The sequence below is a fragment of the Pogona vitticeps genome, chromosome 1 (assembly GCF_051106095.1).
Source record: "Pogona vitticeps strain Pit_001003342236 chromosome 1, PviZW2.1, whole genome shotgun sequence".
Lineage (NCBI taxonomy): Eukaryota > Metazoa > Chordata > Lepidosauria > Squamata > Agamidae > Pogona > Pogona vitticeps.
In genome coordinates, this window is record NC_135783.1 from 225085709 (window position 1) to 225108848 (window position 23140).

The 23140-nt window shown below is 40.4% G+C and overlaps 1 protein-coding gene across 1 annotated transcript in view; it reads left to right on the forward strand.

Moving 5' to 3' along the window:
* Positions 1–23140, forward strand: part of DARS1 (aspartyl-tRNA synthetase 1) — a 65476-nt gene that overhangs the window by 28356 nt on the left and 13980 nt on the right. The window contains exons 5-9 of the mRNA XM_020779661.3: positions 4072–4174; positions 5159–5239; positions 6968–7027; positions 21634–21745; positions 22709–22843. Coding sequence (XP_020635320.3) covers positions 4072–4174; positions 5159–5239; positions 6968–7027; positions 21634–21745; positions 22709–22843 — 491 coding nt within the window. The remainder of the gene's footprint in view (positions 1–4071; positions 4175–5158; positions 5240–6967; positions 7028–21633; positions 21746–22708; positions 22844–23140) is intronic.

Here is a 23140-nt window from a genome sequence, read left to right on the forward strand (position 1 = left end):
GGAACAACAGGGAAGTTTGGCCTTGGAGTTCAGAACGAAGCAGGACAAAGGCTAATAGAGTTTTGTCAAGAGAATAAGCTGGTCATCACAAACACTCTTTTCCAACAACACAAGAGGCGACTTTATACATGGAAATCACCAGATGGGCAATATCGAAATCAGATTGATTATATTCTCTGCAGCCAAAGATGGAGAAGCTCTATACAGTCAGCAAAAACAAGACCTGGAGCTGACTGCGGTTCTGATCATCAGCTTCTCATAGCAAAATTCAAGCTTAGACTGAAGAGATTAGGAAAAATCACTGGGCCACTCAGGTATAATCTAAACCAAATCCCTTATGAATACACAGTGGAAGTAAAGAACAGATTTAAGGAACTAGATTTGGTGGACAGAGTGCCTGAAGAACTTTGGATAGAGGCTCGTAACATTGTCCAGGAGGCAGCAACGAAAACCATCCCAAAGAAAAGGAAATGCAAGAAAGCAAAGTGGCTGTCCAACGAGGCCTTAGAAATAGCAGAGAGGAGAAGGGAAGCAAAATGCAAGAGAGATAGGGAAAGTTACAGAAACTTGAACTCAGACTTCCAAAGAATAGTGAGGAGAGACAAGAGGGCCTTCTTAAATGAACAATGCAAAGAAATAGAGGAAGATAACAGAAAAGGAAAGACCAGAGATCTGTTCAGGAAAATTGGACATATTAGAGGAACATTTTGCGCAAAGATGAACATGATAAAAGACAAAAATGGGAGGGACCTAACAGAAGCAGAAGACGTCAAGAAGAGGTGGCAAGAATACACAGAGGAATTATATCAGAAAGATTTGGATATCCTGGACAACCCAGACAATGTAGTTGCTGACCTTGAGCCAGACATCCTGGAGAGCGAAGTCAAGTGGGCCTTAGAAAGCCTGGCTAACAACAAGGCCAGTGGAGGGGATGGCATTCCAGTTGAACTATTTAAAATCTTGAAAGATGATGCTGTTAAGGTGCTACATTCAATATGCCAGCAAGTTTGGAAAACTCAACAGTGGCCAGAGGATTGGAAAAGATCAGTCTACATCCCAATCCCAAAGAAAGGCAGTGCCAAAGAATGCTCCAACTACCGTACAATTGCACTCATTTCGCACGCTAGCAAGGTTATGCTCAAAATCCTCCAAGGTAGGCTTCAGCAGTATGTGGACCGAGAACTCCCAGAAGTACAAGCTGGATTCCGAAGAGGCAGAGGAACTCGAGACCAAATTGCTAACTTGCGCTGGATTATGGAGAAAGCCAGAGAGTTCCAGAAAAATATCTACTTCTGCTTCATTGACTATGCGAAAGCCTTTGACTGTGTGGACCACAGCAAACTATGGCAAGTTCTTAAAGAAATGGGAGTGCCTGACCACTTTATCTGTCTCCTGAGAAACCTATATGTGGGACAGGAAGCAACAGTTAGAACTGGTCATGGAACAACTGAGTGGTTCAAAATTGGGAAAGGAGTACGGCAAGGCTGTATATTGTCCCCCAGCTTATTTAACTTATATGCAGAATACATCATGCGGAAGGCTGGACTGGAAGAAACCCAAGCCGGAATTAAGATTGCCGGAAGAAATATCAACAACCTCCGATATGCAGATGATACCACTCTGATGGCAGAAAGTGAGGAGGAATTAAAGAACCTTGTAATGAGAGTGAAAGAGGAGAGTGCAAAAAACGGTCTGAAACTCAACATCAAAAAAACTAAGGTCATGGCCACTGGTCCCATCACCTCCTGGGAAATAGAAGGGGAAGATATGGAGGCAGTGTCAAATTTTATCTTCCTGGGCTCCATGATTACTTCAGATGGAGACAGCAGCCCTGAAATTAAAAGGCGCCTTCTTCTTGGGAGGAAAGCGATGACAAATCTTGACAGCATCTTGAAAAGCAGAGACATCACCTTGCCAACAAAAGTCTGAATAGTCAAAGCTATGGTTTTTCCTGTCGTGATGTATGGAAGTGAGAGCTGGACCATAAAGAAAGCAGACCGCCGAAGAATTGATGCCTTTGAATTGTGGTGCTGGAGGAGGCTCTTGAGAATCCCCTGGACTGCAAGGAGAACAAACCTATCAGTTCTAAAGGAAATCAACCCTGAATGCTCACTTGAAGGACAGATCCTGAAGCTGAGGCTCCAGTACTTTGGCCATCTCATGAGAAGAAAAGAGTCCTTGGAAAAAACCTTGATGTTAGGAAGGTGTGATGGCAAGAGGAGAAGGGGACGACCGAGGATGAGATGGCTGGACAGTGTCTGCGAAGCAACCAACATGAACCTGACACAACTCCGGGAGGCAGTAGAAGACAGGAGGGCCTGGCGTGCTCTGGTCCATGGGGTCACGAAGAGTCGGACACGACTAAACACACACACAGGGCCTTGAAACTCACCGTCCAACGAAGATCCTCCATAGCGCGGCCATTTTCGCTGCCTGTGCAGCGAGGAATGCATCCCAGAAAACAGTGGGCGGCCATTTTGTTTACCCGGCGGCCATTTTGAAACTGCCAATCAGCTGCCAAATAGTTTCATATTTTTTTCCATTAGGATGGAGGTTGTTTTTTTTTCATATAAGAAAAGAATATATGCATCTTACAGCACAGGCGTTGTAGTGTCTTCCACTTGGCTGGTATTGACCTAATACCCATTTTGAGTCTTGCATGTCTCATTGTGTGAGACTCAAATCCTGTCAAGATTGTACAAGGACAACTGTGCTGAAGAGCCCTTTCCAAATTGACTGGTCCTTGACGGCATTTAGAAAGAGAAGTAATTTACCAAATAGGCATTGCAAACAAGCAGAGCAAAATACTTTGCTCTTTCCAAGGTCCTTTGACCACTGATGTCCTGATGTCCTCTTTATGCCATATGTTAATTTTAGAACGTTGTTGAATTTTTAATTTTTTTTTTTAATCCAGGCACCATTATTATAAACCACTTGAGCACAGATACTTTCCTGGAGTACAATTTCCAATGATAGGCTTGCCATTCAAAAGGTGGGCACAGATAGTAACCAGTATAACCTACACCTGACATTCATTAAATTGTACAGTATTTTTGTGTGTTTTTTTCTCAGCAAAATTTGCCTTAATTCTGCAGCATCTCTGCCCAGTTTCTCCAAATCCTCTGACTCAGTGGAGACTTTGGGGGACATCCAGGTGTATTGTCCATCTTTACAGAATCTGGTTCCAAATCAACATATGTGGAAGCTCATACAGTAGTTCAGAAGCACAACACACATGGCTGTGGATAGTTGAGGTTTGGGGCATGGCAGCATGGGGTCAGATCTTTGCATAACTATGAAGTTCATAAAGTAAATTGATGAACACTCTCTCTTGGTCTTCAGCCAGTACCTGTTGATGGACAGAATTGTAAAATGCTCTTTTACATTAGAAAGGTCTATAGAAATGTAATGGTCTGAACAATATGATAAGGAGTTGGTCTGTGAGATGCTGTGATTGCTATCAGATTTCAACACAGTGGTAACATTTTCCTTAGATCATTTTTAAAAATAGTGGTCCTGACCTTTTTAAATAAAGAATGCCTTCTGCACCCACCCTGACGATAATTATAGGATCAGTTATTATTCTAAGAAAATACATCCAAGCATTTTTCATTATTGCTTTTTATGCTTGAACTGCAGGTAAAATGAAGAGATAGTACTTAAAGTTCACTTTGTTGTTCTATCTGTCTCTGCACCTTACCTTAAAGAGCACATTGTAAAAAAATGCATTTTACTTTCTGATAGAATGGTTGTCTTGCTCATTTGCAAATAGACTACTAATTTGTCCCAGACAGATGGTGTAATGATGGAATCTAAAATGTTGAAGATACCTTTTTATTTCCCTCTTATTTTTAGCCTTCAATGCTGTTGGTAGTTTACCTCAGATGAGAAAGAATTTTGCCAAGCAGTTATTCTATTTACCTAAAGAGCTCTCTTCTATTGTGGTGGTGCAACTTTAGATTTTGAAAAGTTCAATTTTATGGTTATCATCATGGCCACCTAAAACACAAATCAAGATTCTCCACTGTGATGCAATTATCAAACTGAGACTAATTTTTTTTTCATTTACAGCATCAACAAGGAGAGTATTGTTGACATTGAAGGTGTTGTAAGGAAAGTGCCACATAAAATTGCAGGCTGCACTCAGCAAGATGTTGAACTGCACATTCAAAGGGTAATACTTTGTGAGCAAATTCCAGCACACATTGATCATTGTTTCATGTTAATGTCAGGATTTGCATGGGTACTTCACTTAAGTGCAGCCCTCTTTGGTGAGCACTTACCTTTACCTTTATAACAGCATGTAACAAGCATAAATTGATTTATGTAGCAAATTTAATTGAAATAGAAGCTAAGGTAACATGGACCTATTTTATTTGCATATAAGAGAGATTTGTTTCCAGCTGTTCTTGAAATGTTTCATTTTAGATTGTAGTTGAAATCTGTTTCTGTCCACAGCAAAATATGCAGACAGATCTACATACTTTTCTTTGTTCACACTTCCCCCAGAAAATAGATGGATACCACAGCCTACTAAAGACTGGCTTCCTATGTATAGCCTCACAGTACACTTGGTTCTAACAGTTTTAGAGTCTGGGAAGCAAACACACTTGTGCTTTCTCTGTCTGTTTTCCTCCTCTATCTTACTTTATTAACTTAATGCTTTTAGTACAGTATTTTAGTTCATGTTTGTATATTATCTTTTTCTAAGTGCTAGTGGTTTAATACCTTTCCGTGATAGCACATGCCTCTTTACCACTGTTATTACATTTGACTTCTGACAGTGTATTTGTAGATAATGAAATGGTTGCAGCAATGTTATTGGGATCAGAATTTGAATGTTCAGAAAGGGCAGTTATTTCAGGACCGGTACTTAAGTCCTTATGGTGTGCTATGAAATAATATCTTCCCATGATACAGTTTAGAGAATGTGACTTTCAAATAGGCAGCTTTTACGTTAAATGTTTCTGTTATTGCCATGAAAATAAAGACACAGAAATGTGTTTCCCTGCTTTTCTCTTACTTAGTCTCTATTCTTCCAGTAAACGATTATGCAAACCTTGTTTCACATTTTGGCCAAAAATATGTATCTGTAAATCACACTGCAGTTTCTATAGTACATTTATGCTTTTCTTCCCTTCTAATGTGCTGCTTTCAGATATATGTGATTAGTCTGGCTGAACCTCGACTGCCATTGCAGCTGGATGATGCTATTCGACCAGAAGTGGAAGGAGAAGAGGTGAAACATTGTTTTTGACATGAGAGAGAGAGTTGAAGTAAATGGTTATGCAGAAACTTTTAATACTAGCTATTTACTGTAAAACTGTTTACAGTTTTATTATTTAATTCTTACTCAGGTCTCCATTACATGTTGTCTTGTCCATGCTATTCAGTGCACAGTTGCAGAAAGTAAATTTTTACTAGTGCTAGCAAACATATGGAGGGCTACTTAAAGTAATAACTGGGATTCCAAGATTTTATGCAGTGATAGTTAAAAGAAGTGTGGTTGCTTGTCTTTTGTTCATAAGGGGATTTTGTGTGATTTGACAACTATAATCAGTTCCTTTATGAGAGGAAAAGACCTGAATAGAGTTCAGATAACATTTTTTTATTTTCCTTGTTATTACTTTCATTTATATGCCATTCTTCTCTCTGAAGAGACTCTGGATGGCACACAACACAAAAACAAAACATATAACAATAAAATACTCCATATAAATGATAAAGTACAATAAACCCATCTTACGCATTAACAAGTAAACATGTGTGCCACGTAAGTGGTGGAATAGCAGTTCCTAGCTTCTCAAGGCCCACCAAACCAACTCTGCTTTACATCCATTCCTGAATCTCCACACGGATATTATACATTACAGGGACTCGGGAAGATAATTCCAGAGCATGGGGGGCAACAACACAGGATTTTTTTTTTTGAATAAACTCAGACCGCACTGCTTTAATGGTTGACAGCTTCAGAAGGACAGTTCCAGATTACCTTAGTTGTCATGGGGGCTCATATGGGTAGAGGCAGTCCAGTAAAGTATATGGATCCCAAGGCATGTAGGACTTTAAAGGTAATCTGTATTCATTGTTAATCTGTGAAGATTAATTGGCTTGCCAAAAGGAGAGGATACCTTAAATGTTATAAGTGCTTTATGAAAATTTAATGTCCAAGGTTCCAAATTTCTGTTTCCTAAGAGTGGATTCTTCCCGAGCGTAACTTGATTACCACATCAATTATATGAGATGTGCTGATTTCAGCTGCTGGATTTAGCTTCCTGTTTTTTAAAGTGGAGAATGGCAGAAATACTGGCCAGAAACATTCTAAAAGATTGGGGGAAGAAGGGGAGAATATAAACTAGGGATGGAAATGTGCCCTTTAGGTATTGCTGGACAGTGATTTCATCATCCTTTACCATTAATAGATTAATGGAATTTGCAGCCCAGCAATATTCAGAGGGCTACATGTTCCCATCACTGGTCTATGCAGATAGTTTTGCCATTGCTCTCAGAACAAATACCAGTGTGTTTGCATATATTATGAGATCCTAATCATGTAGGCTGCAAAGAGTTTTGCCTGTCCTGACTCCATTTCTAAACAAGGATGATGATAGATTCAGTCTGTGCTGCCACTTTTTTTAAACTTTGTACTTTATTACAATACTTAAGCATCAAACCAGAAGCACAGGAAATTCTGTTCAGAAATGCTCTTAGTGAAGGCAACATGATACAGAGACCACACAGCCGCCGTCTCTCATTGCAGCCAAGCCACTCAGACAAGCTGTTCTAGACCCTTAGCAGGTGTCTGTGCCTCCATCACCAAAACTCTTTGGTGTGGGCAGCTTGTGAAGTTTCCTCTGAATGTGCTAGAAATTCTAAAGTTTTCTTATGCAACAGAACAAGCATCTTATTTTCCCTTCTCTATAGTTGGTTTTTTTTCTTCATTGTGTTTTCTTTTACAACTGTTCAGGAAGGAAGAGCTACTGTAAACCAGGATACAAGATTGGACAACAGAGTGATTGACTTAAGGGTAAGATTCCCTTTCAGTTGGACCTGAAACAGATTGGATGGCTAAGAGTGCAGCAAGAAGAGTACTTGCAGCAATTCATACACTCTCAACAATGTAGATTATCCATTTGATATGAACTTGGCTTTATCACAACAAAAGGAATGGGTAATAGTTCCACTGCCAGCACTCAACTAAAACTCTTGTTAGGTGTAAAATAAAGCTGCAAGTTTTGGGGTAAAAATCTCATTACATTGATTTAACAAATTGAGAACAATTGAAGATTATGTCCATTACACAGGAGCCTCTTGATATCAATAGGTAATTGCTGCATGGTAACATAAGAATTCATTGCCTGCCTTCTCTGATCTGGAATGTGCACTGAAATGCACATTTGGACATGGACTCCATTGGGAGCAATATAATGCAGAATGTCACAATTGGATGTTCTGGTTTGGTTGGCCTTATCTGCAGTAGTTCAGTGTGTCAGTGAAGCAAGTCAGTGAGAGATAGCCCACATGCCAGCCCACTGAAAATGGTCATGAGACTTGTTTCCCTCCATGATTTTCATTATGCCTTCATTCATTATTTTAATTTTAAGTAATTGTCAACCAGGTTTTCTCAGGTGACAAGGATTCAAATCTAAACGCTTACAGCTCAAACCATGCTCAGAAATAGCCCTGTTGAATTTAAGAGGCCTTTACTCTTAAGTACACATGCCTAAGGTTGTAGACTTGCTACACTAGGTTAATGAGCTCACTGTTAGGGGAAAAAACCCTTTTTAGCAATAGGAGGCTGCTTTACGAGAATACAGTGGTGCCTCGCTTAACGACGATAATCCGTTCCAGGAAAATTGCCATTAAGCGAAAACATTGTAAAACGAAATTAAAAACCCCATTGAAACGCATTGAAACCCATTCAGTGCATTCCAGTGGGGTAAAAACTCATTGTCCAGCGAAGATCCTCCATACGGCGGCCATTTTCGCTGCCTGTATAGCGAGGAATCCGTCCCTAAACACAGCGGGGAGCCATTTTACGCACCCGGTGGCCATTTTGAAACCGCCAATCAGCTGTTTAAAAAAACATTGTTTTGCGAAGAATCTGTTCCCGAAGCAGAGAACCGATCATCGCAAAGCAAAAAAACCTATTTAGACAATTGTTTAAAGATTGTCGTACAGCAATTTCCTCGTAATGCGGGGCAATCATTAAGCGAGGCACCACTGTATAAGCATCAGATGCTGCTTTTCAGTATTTAATAGAATACACTGGGAATAGAATTTAATAGAATACACTGGCCAACATATCACTGCTTCGTTCTGTATTGCACCTGCTTCAAAGTAGGTCCTTTTGATTTAGTCATGCCTTTTTGAAAAGCATGCATGACTGTGTCATGGTAAAATTGAAATGAATCGTGAACTACCAGGTGTAGGATTGCAGTTTTCATGGATAAATTAAATAAAACTTCACCTCTGCGTGCACACATGGGGTTCTGTCATGACCTGAACCAAAAAAGGATGGAAAGAAACGCTGCATGGAGGAGGAAAGCTGCACGGAGAGAGATGGAGTCATGGGTGTGCATGTGGGTATGCACCTTAGAGGGAACCTTGAATTCTACAGTAATTTATATACACTACCAAGTTGTCTCCCATTTAAGGCAACCATTAAAAGGTTTTTCTAGGCTGAACCTATTCAGAAGTGGTTTACTAATCTTTCCCTCTGGTGATGCTCAGTCATGGTACAGCTTTCTCTTTCTCTCTGAATACCACAGGCAAATAAAAATTACCAATTGTTTCCACATGCCCCAGCTGTAGTTTTAGAAAAGTTGTAAATCTTACCATGTACAGATAGTCAGATAAAGAAACCATTTAATAAGACCAATTGAAAAATAAATCTCGGAGATCTGCCCCAGTGTTGTTGAGCTGTGCATTATCCATTTCATTGGTTGGCTGATGCATCATTTTCTATAACTAAGCTTTAGGTGGCTTAATGCAATTATTGTGACTTTGTTAGTTCTTTTCCACCCAGAATCTTTACAGAAACTTCTTATCTATTGTTAAAGTCTTGTAATACTGCAAAAGTCAAATAGGAAATTACATATTGTTTACATTCACTATTGATACTGATTTGGTAAAGAGCTACATGTACCAGAATAGAAAGCAGTATGAAGGGACTTATAGTTTAGATGCCAGGAGAAAAATTAATGCCGTTCTTAGTTGAAAACAGGGCTGAACTTGTAGTATCACACAAAAAAAAACATTACTAAGTTGAACAATACGACAAAAAAACCCCAAATAGTACAAAGGGGGAAGCATGTCCTCAGATCCCTGTACTATTCAGCAGCGTACATGTTGCTTCCTGAATTGCAGTTTAAAAATTCATTTGGACAAGCTATATTTCAGATTTTTAAAATAACCCTAATCTCCTGATAACCTTAGCTTCCCTTTCCAGTTAAGAATTTACATCCTGGGCATCCCATTCACTGCATTTCCTTCAACTGTTAATGATATAAACATATCTCAGATGAGAAAAGCACATGATTATTTGAAACCCAGGCCTTCCAAGCTCCTTAAGAACTAGACAAGAGAATTTCTGTTCCAATTTTCTAATGCGTATCCCCCATTCAGGGAAGCTTATAACAGTACAGTAATGAAACCATAGTATGGAGCAAAATATAGTGGAAGAGGACAGAGCAGATATTATACTCCTGATAAAAACATCTGTGCATGAAAACATGTCTTACTCATTAAAGGGGGGACTCTCCAGTCTACATGTGGTAAGGTGCAACCTAATTCTGCTTATAGTCTTATTGTATTCCCTTCACAAGGAGGACATGCAGAAGGGCATAGTTACTAGTTGCTAGTCCTTATTAGTGTGCGGTTGTGAATAGGTCTTTAACAGAATTCCTGTCCAGGTCCGTCTGCCGCCACCGCCGCCATCATCTCCCCTTCCAGACACACTGGCTAGAATCTTGTTGCTGTTAACATAAGGTTTGTGAAACATGCTATGGCTAATTGGCAAGATCATTGGGCATACCTTGGTTGCACAGTCAGGGGCATGACTGGGCATGCAACCAAGACAGACCCCAGAATCTGATCAGTTAGTTGTAAGTAGCTGCAACAGATTAAGCAGATCTTCTGCAAGCACCAGTAGGATTTTGGCCATTGTGTTCTCCTTTGACTTCAGTCCCAAAAATCAAGAATTTCCCTTGTTCAGTTCAGGGCTATAATCCTCATTTTATAAGACATAATGTTAGCTTAAGATCAGCAAGATCCAGGTTCCAGTTTCTGCTCAATTACTTAGCTTGTTAAATGACTGTCAGCCAGTCACAATGTCTTAATTCCATCTCCCTCACATAGTCTTTGAGAGGATGGAATATGTCAGAGGAAGGATCATTAAAAACTTTGCATAAATTTTGCAAGAAGTGTTCTGCCAGCAGAAGGCCATAATGGAATAATTAACATGAAATGGATGAGCAAAGTCTTGGGCTTGTGAATTGATCCTCCTGCATTCCTGGGAAAAGAACTTTAGAGGAATTGACTTTGGATTCCACAAAAGCTAGTTTTTTGTACACGAACCAGAGACTGTGGCTTAAAACAGTGCTGGCTGGCCAATGTTGGCAGACCCAGGGACCTGATTTGTTGAAAATTGCAAAAAAAATGAAATTGGAAGTAGCTAGAAATCTATTTCTCATTTTGGATAACAGGTATTTAGAGTTATTAAGCAGACCAGAAAGACCTTGTAATGTATTTAAAACCTGAATTTCCTTTCCTGTGATTTACTTCCCCTAGTTTTCTGGAAAATAAGAGGGATAGAGAAGGGCTGGGGGTCATATCCACCACTGGTTTATAGAAGATTCCAGTTTGTTAAACAAGCTAACTACAACATCCATTAATTAAAATTGTCTTGTGCAAGAAACTGGGCAAACTCTCTTTTAACTCACAAATTACTGGCTCATGCATAAAGACAAGCCAGCTTTTGTAATAAGTGACATTAAACTTGGCTGAAGTCCTTTTGAGAGGCATCTTTGTTCAGGTTCATCCATGTAGTGCTGGTACGGGGTTTACCATTACACAGGAACCATCTCAGTGTCCCTGTCTGCTTCCTACCAGTTCATATATAATTTCATCACATAAGCTGAAGAAACGCTTATCCTTTCCAAGATCTCAGTTGTTTAAGGTTTGTGTGCAAGAGAGTACAACATTTAAAGGGATTTCAGCCCTTATGGTTGCAGATAAGGGCTTGAAAATATGTGCATGTTTTCTGTTGAACTCCATAAACGGAAGGAGACATAAACAACACTACATACTTAAGGCAAAGCTCAGGTTTTCTTTCTGACTTTGAAAACCAGAACAAATTCTGCAAAATAATAGACAGTGCAGATTTTCATAGGATAGATTATTCATGTATGTTGCATAATCCTCTCTTCTTCATGATGCAAAATTTTATGTGTACAGCATTTACTTTTTTAGCCTGGACTAGCCTTGCATGCAGTAGTAAAGATCTTAGTGCTGTCAACTGGTTTATCATATAAACTGAAGCAGCCATCATGCTGCATAAATTGGTTCCTGCACATACGGACTACACACTGTGACCCCTTAAGTGATCTTACAGTTTCTGTATTTGCTTACAAATTAAATTTATTTTTGAGACATCATTGATCAAATAATTTGTCTTGAAGTTGGAACCTTCCTGTTTTCGGATCAGCCTAATTTTCTCAGATAACTTCAGGCTCCATGGCTACTCCTGTAGTCAGTGTCATAAGTCTAGGCTGCAGCTTAAAATGATTTGACTATTTAACGAATAAAGAGCCAAGTGTCCCATGCAAAAGATATTAGAATGTTGTAGGCTGTCATATTTTCTGCTTAATAACTCTTTATGCAAGACTGCTAAGGGTGTATCATAATACCACATGTATGAACAGTCTTTATCCGTGGTTGCTCTTCATCCTTTTAGAAGTGTCATTTGGAGCAGTTATGTGCATTCTGCAGAAATGCAGCAAAAATTGCTGATGGTGGTGGTTTTGCTTCATTGCTTTTCTCAAGTGTCTATCTTATAAAGCAAGTAGCTGTTTTTAATGAAAAAAAATACAATTATGAGGAAGGGCACTGCAAGATGAACTGAGCAAGTGTGAATTGCTGGCTTCAGCACTGTGAGACCTGCTCATTCTATTTTAAAGGGCATAATGTTGGAAACATCTGCCAACATTATGAGCAGTCATCCCAGAATGCGTGTGGGTTGGAATCTTCCAGTACCTCATTTTGTTGATCAGATGAAGTAAGTAGATCTCTCAGAAGAGAGGTCTTTCTTCCCCTCAGCTCTCTGTTAAATCTCTAATACGAGAGATATTTGGAGGGGATGGTTCTAATAAGAGATGGGCACAAACCGCTGGTTTGGCATAGTTCATTTCCTGGCCTCACAGCTGATCTGCGGTTCAGCGTCCTGCCCTCTCTGGTGGGCACCCACTCAGAGGCAGAACCCAGAGGAAGCTTGGCATGGAAGTCGGGACACTGCCTTTGAGTGAACACCCACCGAAGGGGGCAGGGCGCTGAACTGCCAGTAAACGGTACATGCCAAACCACCAAACCAGCAGTTCGTGCCCATCTGTAGTTCTAGTCTGCATCATCAGAGGAGGAGAAACTGCCACCTCCAAACTGAATTTGCAGCCCTCTTTGTATTTGCTATAAATGAGGAACATGTTGGCCCAGAAGAGATTCCATTGGGTTCAAGGCAGTGACACTCTAGTGAAAGAAAAAGGCTACAAAATCTTATTAAAGCAGAAGGAAAGGCCATTGTGAAATAGATGTGAAGTTCTGTAATATAAGAGAAGAATGTAAGAGAAACTTTTGTTTCCCAGATTTCAAAGGTCTAATAAAGGTACAGTGGTGCCTCACTTTAACGATTGCCCCACATTACGACGAAATTGCTGTACAACTATCTTTTTGCGATCGCAAAACTATGGTCTAAATGAGGTTTTTCGCTTTGCGAAGATCGGTTCCCTGCTTCGGGAACCGATTCTTCGCATTACGACAATCAAAACGGCTGATCGGCGGGGTTTCAAAATGGCTGCCGGGTGCTTAAAATGGCTCCCCGCTCTGTTTAGGGATTGATTCCTCGCTATACAGGCAGCGAAAATGGCCGCCGTATGGAGGATCTTCGCTGGATGGTGAGTTTTTACCCCATTGGAACGCATTGAACAGGTTTCAATGCGTTTCAAAGGGGTTTTAAATTTCGTTTTACGATGTTTTTGCTTAACGGTGATTTTCCTGGAACGGATTGTTGTCGTTAAGCAAGGCACCACTGTATTGCCCACCCTTGCCTTTGGATCCTGTCCATAAAGCTCCAGGGGAAGGGAGCTTTTGAGTTCTCCGGAACTCTTAATCACCCAAAAATGGTATAAAACTTGGGGTTCAAACAGAAGGTTCAGAAATTAGGCCCGAGGTTCATACAGTCAAAAATGCCTGAGACACAAAATGGAATTGTAAATGCTGCATGAGACAAAGGTATCAATTTTCAGGCTCCCCTTCTCACTGATCGACTGCAGGTTGATACCTTTGTGAACTCTGTCGTGTGTGGGATCTGAAGCTCCGTTTCTTCTCCTGGCACCCTGACTGCACAACCCAGTGAGAATCCCTGCTGGCCCAGTGTTTAGGCTTTGTGCTTCAATCCCAGGTTTTGTAATATCTTTACCTGGTGAAGAGTTCTGAAGAACCCAAAAGCTTGTTTTGTTATTTGTAACATTTTGTAAACATTGTAAAACATAATAGTTTTTAAGGTGCCACATGTTTTTGTCTTGTTTTGTTTCTTTGGATTTTGCCTGATATGCTTGCACAGACTAACACGGGTTTACTATTAGTGTACCTCTTCTAAAACTGTAACATTTTTGTGATCCGGAAAAGCTGTTGTGTAACCCAGACCTTTACTTCTGTGTATAGGTCACATGGCTATTTTTTTGGATGCCTATGTTTATGGAAATAAAAAAGACAAAAACGTGGCAATTTAAAGACTAACTGCTATATTTTAATGTGAGCTTTCGTGGATAAGCCCACTTCCCCTTTAAAGGGGAAGGCCTCTGGTCAATCCAATGTAGCACTGTATTTTGTACTTACTGAATTTCAGTTTCACATTCTTGCACTTTCAGATTCTGTGTTGTGCACCTAAGGCCTCATGAATTTTGATTGAAATTGAGACCTGGAAAACCCCTCTGCACATACTAAAGATAATTCAGTTTCCATATTTTATCTGTTTCAAGATTGATCCCTGACATTGAAAATAGGTTCCACTGCTGAGTCTTATGGTAAAATATCTGCCAGTGGAATAAATACTACTTGCAGAGTTCTTTCTCTGCCCTGCAATAACCTTGCCTTCCCCATGTGGAGAGATATTAATCTTTAAGTATCTAATTAGTGTTATATGAATAAATTCCAGAAGGCAAGAACGGGTGGAGAGTAATGTGTGTCTTCTCATTAGTCGAGAAACCCACCAAGGCCTCTCCATGTCTTTGTATTCTCTTACTTTAGAACAGGGGTGGACAAGTGGTCTGCGGGCTGCCTCTACCCCCCTCAACTCATGGGGCCACACACAGAGAGAGCACCTTCCACTTTGGCACACTGAGAAACTCTTTCAATTTCCAGTATGAAAAGAAACTCCTCAAGCCTGAAACAGGTCTTGTTGCTATGTGCCATTAAGTTAGAACTAAGTTATAGTGGCCCTAATATGGTTTTCAAGGCAAGTGAGGTATTTAGGGAGTGACCTTGCCAGTTCCAACACACAAACCCCGTGAGTTTCCGTGGCACAGCCAAGAAAACAACCCCAGTTCCATTAGTGTCTAGTCCAGGGGTGTGCAAAATGCAGCCCTCCAGATGTTGCTGAACTGCAACTCCCATAATTCCTAGCCCACACAGCCAGTAGTGAGGAGATTTGGGCCTAGCCCACACAGCCAATAGTGAGGAGATTTGGGCCTAGCCCACACAGCCAATAGTGTGAGGAGAGTTGGGCCTAGCCCACACAGTGAGGAATGTTGGGATTTGCAGTTCAAGAACATCTGGAGGGCCGCACTTTGCCCAGGTCTGGGTATCCACTCTACTCCACTGGGTACCCTGAAGCAGGTCTAGCCTCTCAAAAATGGCCAGTAGTTGTCCTAAAAACTTCTGGGGAGCAGAGCTAGCAGTTTTAGACCAATGTGTTATTTGGAGATGGGAGCAAAGGGACTGCAAGTCTTAATATTTGGACTACACTTGAACTACCACGGATGTGTCAGAATATTGCTAAAGCTGAAATCTGCTGCAATTTGAATATTAGATCAAATTGTAGGAATTCAAGACTTGATTGGGATGCCTGCTTTGTAATTGCAGTTCAGATGCATCCTATTTTTTGTTTTTAAGTGTCTGTTCCAAATTGAATAGACTTAGTAGTTGAGTAGTTAACTCTGTGTCTTGGGCTGTACTGCTCTAGTGTCTAGGTGGGACTATTTACTTGATATAATTCATGAATGAGGATGAGTGATACTTTCATTTGGCCACTAAAAAGTTACAACCATATGTTAGCTTTTGACCCCCTTAGTTTTGTCATCAGCACCACAAAGCTCTGGGTGGTACAGGGGGAAAAACACCTCAAAAATTCCAAAAATGATGGCCAGATCAGGCTTCTTTTTTAAAGTCAAGTTGAAGAACAGGGAAGGCAGACCCAGGTCGGAGATGTAGATTTCACTGAACAAAAGAAAGCTTAGTTGATGGTGTGCTGGTCTTTTTTGTATGGAGGAACACTACTTTTTTGAGAGATACCCACCTGCCTTCTGGAGTGGTGCTGTAAAGACGCAAGCTTATCACCTAGGTGAGAATTAGACCTTAGCATATGTACTGTCTTTTGGATTGCACAGTGTATAGTGTTTTCTTTAAGCTTTTGCAAAACACTTATTCCCACATGAGTACGTGCAAACACACGCACAGCAAAGTGCTTGAAAGGAAAGATAAAATATTGCCTCCAGCATTCTAAAAGCAATATTCATTTTCACATTTTATGAGCAATAATATATAACACTGAAACTAGAATCTGAGGAATTATTTAGTACCTGTTTTTCAAGCTTAAACTGAAGTATGTTTAAAGTATGTTTTATTGCTTAGTAAAGTCTTGGGATTCTCTCTGTACCATTGTACAAGAATCTAAGACCTTTGGAATAGGAAACAGTTGTCTCCCCCTCAGTGCACCTCTTAAAGCTTGCCTGAATGAGGATCAGTTAATTGCATGAGCATGCATGCTTGAGAATCACATTTGTGATGTGTTTTGCTCTTTGTAAATTTGTTGGAAAGTTTGTGATGGAGTTAGAATTTATATGCAATCAGATGTCCAGGGCAAACATCTCCAATAAATTATGTGCCATCAAATCAGTTCTGATTTTTTGTGACCAAAGTTTTCTAGGCACATAGTATTCAGATTTACCATTCCCTTCTGGGGGTCCTCTGTGGCTGTGCTGCTTGTCAAAGACCACACAGGCTCTTCCCCTACAAGGCAGAGTGGAGAATTGAACTCCCCATATCAGGAGCATACCATCTCACTGAGCTATCCAGCCACCAAAAACATCTTTGGCATGCTCTTTTCAGATTCTGAGATTCAACCATAGAATAAATATAAATATTCCAAATGAAATTGCAATTAAAATCCAAACAGCATCATGAAAGTAGTTTCTGAAATAGGAAGGGCATATTAACTCATGGAAGCTGGAAAGTGAGTTTTTATTAATATTCTTGTATTTCCTGCTATTTCTCTCACTGGTATACCCTTCTTACAGTCAGTCTAGCAGTTGCAGTTCATCATTTAGAGTGCTCTCTTACACCTTTCCCCATAAACAATTCCATCTGTTCCCGGGTTCTAGTATGCTAACTTCTATATTATTCTGGGGTTTTTTTCCCCAAGAAATGCTCCAGTTGCTCAGAAGTTTAAACATTCCATAAAACCATGAGCAACTGTGCCAATTACTGGAATGGTTTGTTTCAATATGCTGAAGTCAAAGCTCTTATATTGAGTAGTTACAAAGCTCTCAAAGATTGTGTCTTCCCTTTACCTGGGAAGGATGTCACTCTTATACACAGTTTATCTGTTGTGTTGGGCAGACAAGCAACACCTCTGATTTTGTACACTACATTTTTTGAGCATCAGTTGTCATTATGCCATTATAAAAAGTATATTATCCAAATCTGATTTTAAACTTGTTGGCCATAATCCTGTTGCATGGCACAGTAAATCACACTAGAGTCATTGAATCAATGGGGATTTTGTGACTAAACTCCTCCATAAGTTCCAGTGATTCAAATAGGCCTACTCTATGACTCTCTTTAGCTGACCAGTGAGAGGAGCTGTTCGGACTTGTCTTCTGTCCTCTGGACACTCATGGTGCTAAATGTTCTGTATTTTTCTAATGCAAACATTTCTGTTCTGAACATTTGATGTGTCATCTTAAGTATAATACAAACTGTGACTGATGTCACTAGTCCCCTGTACTTCATACAGTTTTGTTACAGATGAGCGTGTTTTCACCTGTGCAGTTCAGTCAGGGCTTCATTTCCATTAGACAGCTGAAAACGTAGTGCTCTAACCCTTTATTTTTAAGAACCCAGAGTGCTTGTGGTTTAAGGTTTGGTTTTAAAAAAACCAAAAAACAAGCAGATTGTACCAGACACTTTCTCCGTTTCTCTATTTTGGTTAACGAGAGCATCTAAACCTTTCAGTGAAGCAATGAAGATAAGGTAGTTGTGTGTGTATTAACAGAGGGAAGACTCACTGTCACATGCAGATGCACATGTGCCTTTAGAAAAAGAAAAGAGGATGGTTTCCATGTTTCTATTGGCTTATGCACCTCTGTGGCTTAGTGGCATGTCATGTGAAAAACCACATACCTCAGCCTAACTGAAAAGGCAAGCACCTTGGAAAAGGAGCAGTTGTAAACAGAATGCTATGACGCACATCCTTTTTTGAGAAAGGGAAGAAACCCTTTGACTAATACAGACTTACATGTAACATTTTAGTTCTTAGTGTGTTACCATAATGAGCATCTGATATAGATATGGTATTGTTGACTAATTTCTTAACATTCCTTTTTTGTGTTAAACCTCAAGCCTACTATATCTGTTTAGATGTATATTAACTATTTTATAAACATCTGTTATCATGGAAGAAAATCAGAGATACCTTTATTTTATACAGCTATTTCTGTTAAGGAAACAATTGCCAAAGAATTGTATCTACTAGTCCTTTGTGTTTTTTGGGGGGTTGGGTTGGGTTTGCTTGTTGTTTTTCTTGACAATATTTTATCTTCTAGACTGTATTCATAAAACATTTGTTCACAGTCTGTTACAGAGTTGATACAGTTTTCATTCTAATCCCAAATTCACAGACCACCCTCCCTCTCCTGAACCTTGGAGGCTTATACCAGAACAGGTCAGGGTAGTTGCAAAAATGACAAAATTACTCTTCTATACTTTCTGGAGAAGTACCAGGGGGTGCTGATAAGTATTAAGACTTACCCAGAAAAAAGTGAGCTAGGAAACTATAAATCGCAGAATATATTGGCCAATTCGTCTATATTCAACAGTGCAAAAACCAACTACTGTACCTATGATTTTAACTTAACTTTTATTTTCCGGTCCAAAAAGTTCAGTGTGGAAGAGCATAGGACCAGAATCCAGTTCCTGCTTCTTCAAGGCAAAGGTGCAAAGCAGATCCATGATGAAATGTCACAAAGTATGGGTGACAGTGGTCCTTCATATGCAACAGTTAAACGTTGGGTTGCCGATTTTAAAACTGGCCATTTCAGTGTTGAAAGTGAGAAACCCCGTGGAAGGCCTGTTTCTGTCTCTGTGCCTGCAAATGTGAAAGCCATCCATGACATGATCATGGAGGACCGCTGAATATCAGCCAAAAGTATTGCTATATATCTGAGAATATCATGTGAGAGGGTTGATGCCATTAACCACAACCACTTGGAAATGAGAAAGCTGACAGCAAAGTGAATCCCCAAACTTTTGACAACCGAACAAAAGAGGAAACGTCTGGAGTCATTGGTAGCTGTTTTGGAACATTTTGCAAGAAATGAGTCAGATTTCCTGGGCAAACTGGTAACTGGTGATGAGACATGGATCTACTGTTATGGTCCTGAGACAAAGGAACAGTTTAAGGAATGGAGGCACAGTGGTTCCCCCAGGCCAAAGAAGTTCTAAGTGCAAAGGTCGGTGCAGAAGCAAATCGCAACATTTTTTGGGATAAGAAGGGAGTTCTGCTGGTGGACTACCTCAAACAGGGTTCAACCATCAATGCAAAATATTACTTTGCTTTATTGATGAAGTTGAGGCAAAACATTGAGGAAAAATGTTGAGGAAAGCTCTCCAAAGGTGTCATCCTGTTGCATGACAACACCTCGTCACACACTGCAGGTGAAACAATGTCAGGCTTTGAAGTGATGTCCCATCCACCTTATTCTCCCAACCTGGCTCCTTCTGACTATTATCTGTTCCCCAAACTCAAAAAAACACCTAAAGGGACAATGATCTGGGAGTGTTCTGGAGACAACTAATGCTGCAGATGAGTGGTTACACCAGCAGTCAGAAGAATTTTATTTGCAGGGACTTAAGAAGCTGCAGGACAGATGTTGCAAGTGCATTGACTTCCTGGGGGAATATGTAGAATAGCATGGCAGTTACAGCTTCCTAGTTCAATTTTTTCTGGGTAAGGCTCAATACTTATCAGCACCCCCTCGTATATAGGTCCTTTTTCATATATTTTTCCTTTGGGAGTATGGAGAGTACACAGGGTTTAGATGTGCTGCATTGGGAGCCATATGCAGCCTGCTAACCACACTTGGATATTCTTTGTCCCTTTTCCATTGTCAGATAAATTGCATTTTAACAGTTTAGACAGTGTTTTTGTCTAGTATACTTTACAAGTTTTTTTCTATGGCTGCAATCTTATTACTTACAAGTTACACCAAATAAGGCTGATGATACCAACAGTAGTCTTAGAGGGTTTTTTTTTTCTGAAATTAAACATTTCCAGTTTCTCCTCATTGATGTTCCCATGGAATCCCTTTGATCATTGGGGGCTATGGGACAGGAGAGGGAAGTCTTTAATTACCAAAAACTGCTGCCAACAGTAAACTGATCCTGGCAACAATGATTTCTGGTGATGAGAGATTTTCTCTTCCCATCCTGTAGCCCTCATGTCTTTCTAATAATGAAGGGGATTCTATGAGAGTCTTAGGGACCTTGGGGGAGATGATTACCATATACACTCGAGTATAAGCCAACCCAAATATAAGCCGAGGCACCTAATTTTACCACAAAAAAACTGGGGAAACTTACTCGAGTATAAGCCAAGGGTGGAAAATGAAGCAGCTACTCTTAAATTTCAAAAATAAAAATAGATACCAATAAAATTACATGAATTGAGGCATTAGTAAGTTAAATGTTTTTGAAGATACTGCCCTTCTGAGCTGCAAGACACACTTCACTGCCTGCGGAGGAAGGACTCATACCCACATGCTGCGCTTATCTACTGCTGTACTGCTGCATAACAAGATGGAGGGAGACAGAGGATGGAGGAGGAAGGTTGGTACATAGAATATGCAGAAGGAGGAGGATGGGAGTGTCCTGGAAGTGGAAATGCAGTGTACTTAACCCAAGTTATTGGACCACCCACAGAGGCTGCAGGCGCCCATAGATGAGCAGGAGAGTCTGGAGAACACCGACACTGCAGGGGAGAACATGTAATTTTGACACTGACTCAAGTATAAGCCGAGGGGGTTGCTTTTTCAGCAAAAAAAATGTGCTGTAAAACTAGGCTTATACTCAAGTATATACAGTAATTTCCAGTCACCACTGCTGGTGATATAATCAGCTTTGTGCAGTAGAACTTATGCAGCAAGACTTCAGCTTGTATCTGTTTTGGATTGGTCCAGTAGTCACTGTGGAACAAATTCAGCTATCTGTGGTAGAATACTGCAATGCTCTTGTGTTGGATGGCATAAAGAACTTGTGATTCCCTATGCTGTTGGATTGCATCTCCTGCCAGCATAGCAAAAGGTGAGGGATGATGGAGCCTTACTTGAACAGTGTCTGGAGGGCCTCACACTCCTCATTTCTGTTAAACTTTACAGCACACTTAAGTTCTGTACCTAAATATCTCTGCTGTGTAACGAATTCACATAACTGATCCCTTTGCACCAACTGTTGCAGAACTTCATTTGCTACTTTTGTTGATAGTTATGCATAAACCCTATCTGAAAGCTTCTATTTGCCTTGATTCAAGGGCCTTTGAGAGAATATGTGAGCAATTTCCATTATCCTGATAGAAGCAAATGGTATGCTGCTAGTGAAAATAGGCTCTCTTGCTAACCCAGTGGGTGGGAGCCCCCGACTGAAGTGCTAGAGCTTCCAGGAGAGGAGTCAATTTCTGTGGCCTTAGACAAGCTGTGTGGTCCAAGAGCGGCACCAGAGGAAGCAATTGGTAAACCACCTTTGAATACTTTTTATCTAGAAAAACTTTGTGGGGGTACTGTGAGTCAGAATTCACTTGATGTGTGTGTCCTTATGTGAAAGACAGAAAAAAGGAATCACTAATGTAAGTGTAACATCTTCACTTTACAGACTTCCACTAGCCAAGCTATCTTTCGCCTCCAGTCTGGCATCTGTCAGCTTTTTCGAGAAACTCTGATTCACAAGGGGTTTGTGGAAATTCAGACTCCAAAGATCATTTCTGGTATGTATTCGCTGGTGTGTGTATTGGAGAAGAAAAGATTGTCAAGTATTCCTTTCAAGCTAGTGTAACACCAGGTGATTTAGGACATTGGTTCCCAACCTTGAGTAAAACAGGCGTTCTTGGACTGCCATTCCCAGAAGCCTACACCACTAGCTGACCTGGCTGGGGTTTGAAGACTTTGTCGTGAAGGCTTCTCGGAATGGCAGTCGAAGAACACCTTGGGTTTCTCAAGGTTGGAATCCACAGATTTAGGGGATCAGGGCTCTTATCTGAAGTACTCTGGTGGTAGAAACAAACTGCATCTACTCAGGCTTATCACTTTGATTCTTTTATTGTCATTTTCATTTTTAAATAAAGGACTGTAATAAACAAGCCATGAATCAAGCCATGCTGTGCAGTTTCAGTAGTGGCTGGCAATGTGTAACTGATGTGCCAAGTTGCCTGTAGACAGGCAGGCTTGGCTACTTGTCCTCTCTTATTGCCACTGGCCTCCTGAAAGGAAATGAAAATGGTATTAAATACTCATGTGATCGCTGCAGTCCTGCCATTCTCCTGTAAAATCTCATGGGCAAGTATCCTGAATTTTGCCACGGTGCTTCTCTATTGGAGCAGGGATTGGAGCTGTCTGGAGCTTTATGTGGTTGAGAATTAGAGCTGGAGGACTTTGTGACTGCAGGCTTCTGAAAAAAAAAACACCTTGGCCTGGTGACAGACCCAGAGGGAGAAAGCAGATATGGCATAGATTGTTGCTAGCTTACATATCGGAAGAAGTCTAAATGTGAAATTTTCATTTCTGATTTGTATGAAATCTGAATTTTTAAAAATGGAAGGAATCAAACCACAGAATAATAAAGGCTGTTACTAAGCCTCAGATGAATTCATTTAGAGGGACTGAATACTCTATTCAGAACATACCAGTATGTTTACTCTTGCTTTATAAATGGTTTCTCCTTTGCTTTTCAGCTGCCAGCGAAGGTGGTGCCAATGTATTTACTGTTTCATACTTTAAAAGCAGTGCCTACCTTGCACAGTCCCCACAGCTATACAAGCAGATGTGTATTTGTGCTGACTTTGACAAGGTCTTCTGCATTGGGCCAGGTAAGAAAAGATACTGTTTTTTTCACCGTAGTTACTAATGCAGCTCTTGCATCTCTAGAGCAGGCGTGCACAAAATGTTAGAGCTGTGTGTATGTGTGTGTGCCGAGCTTTGTGTGGCTTTTCCCCCTTTTCTAAACTGGAAGCCAAACAAAAGTTTCAAGCAAAGTCTGCTAATCCATGTGGCAGCTTGACAGGGTTTGCAGGCAGAACAAATGTAATATTCATCTTGAATGAGAACTGTGAATGGAACAATGGTGTTCTCTAGTGGCTGTTGAAGTGTTGTTGTACAGCAGTTTG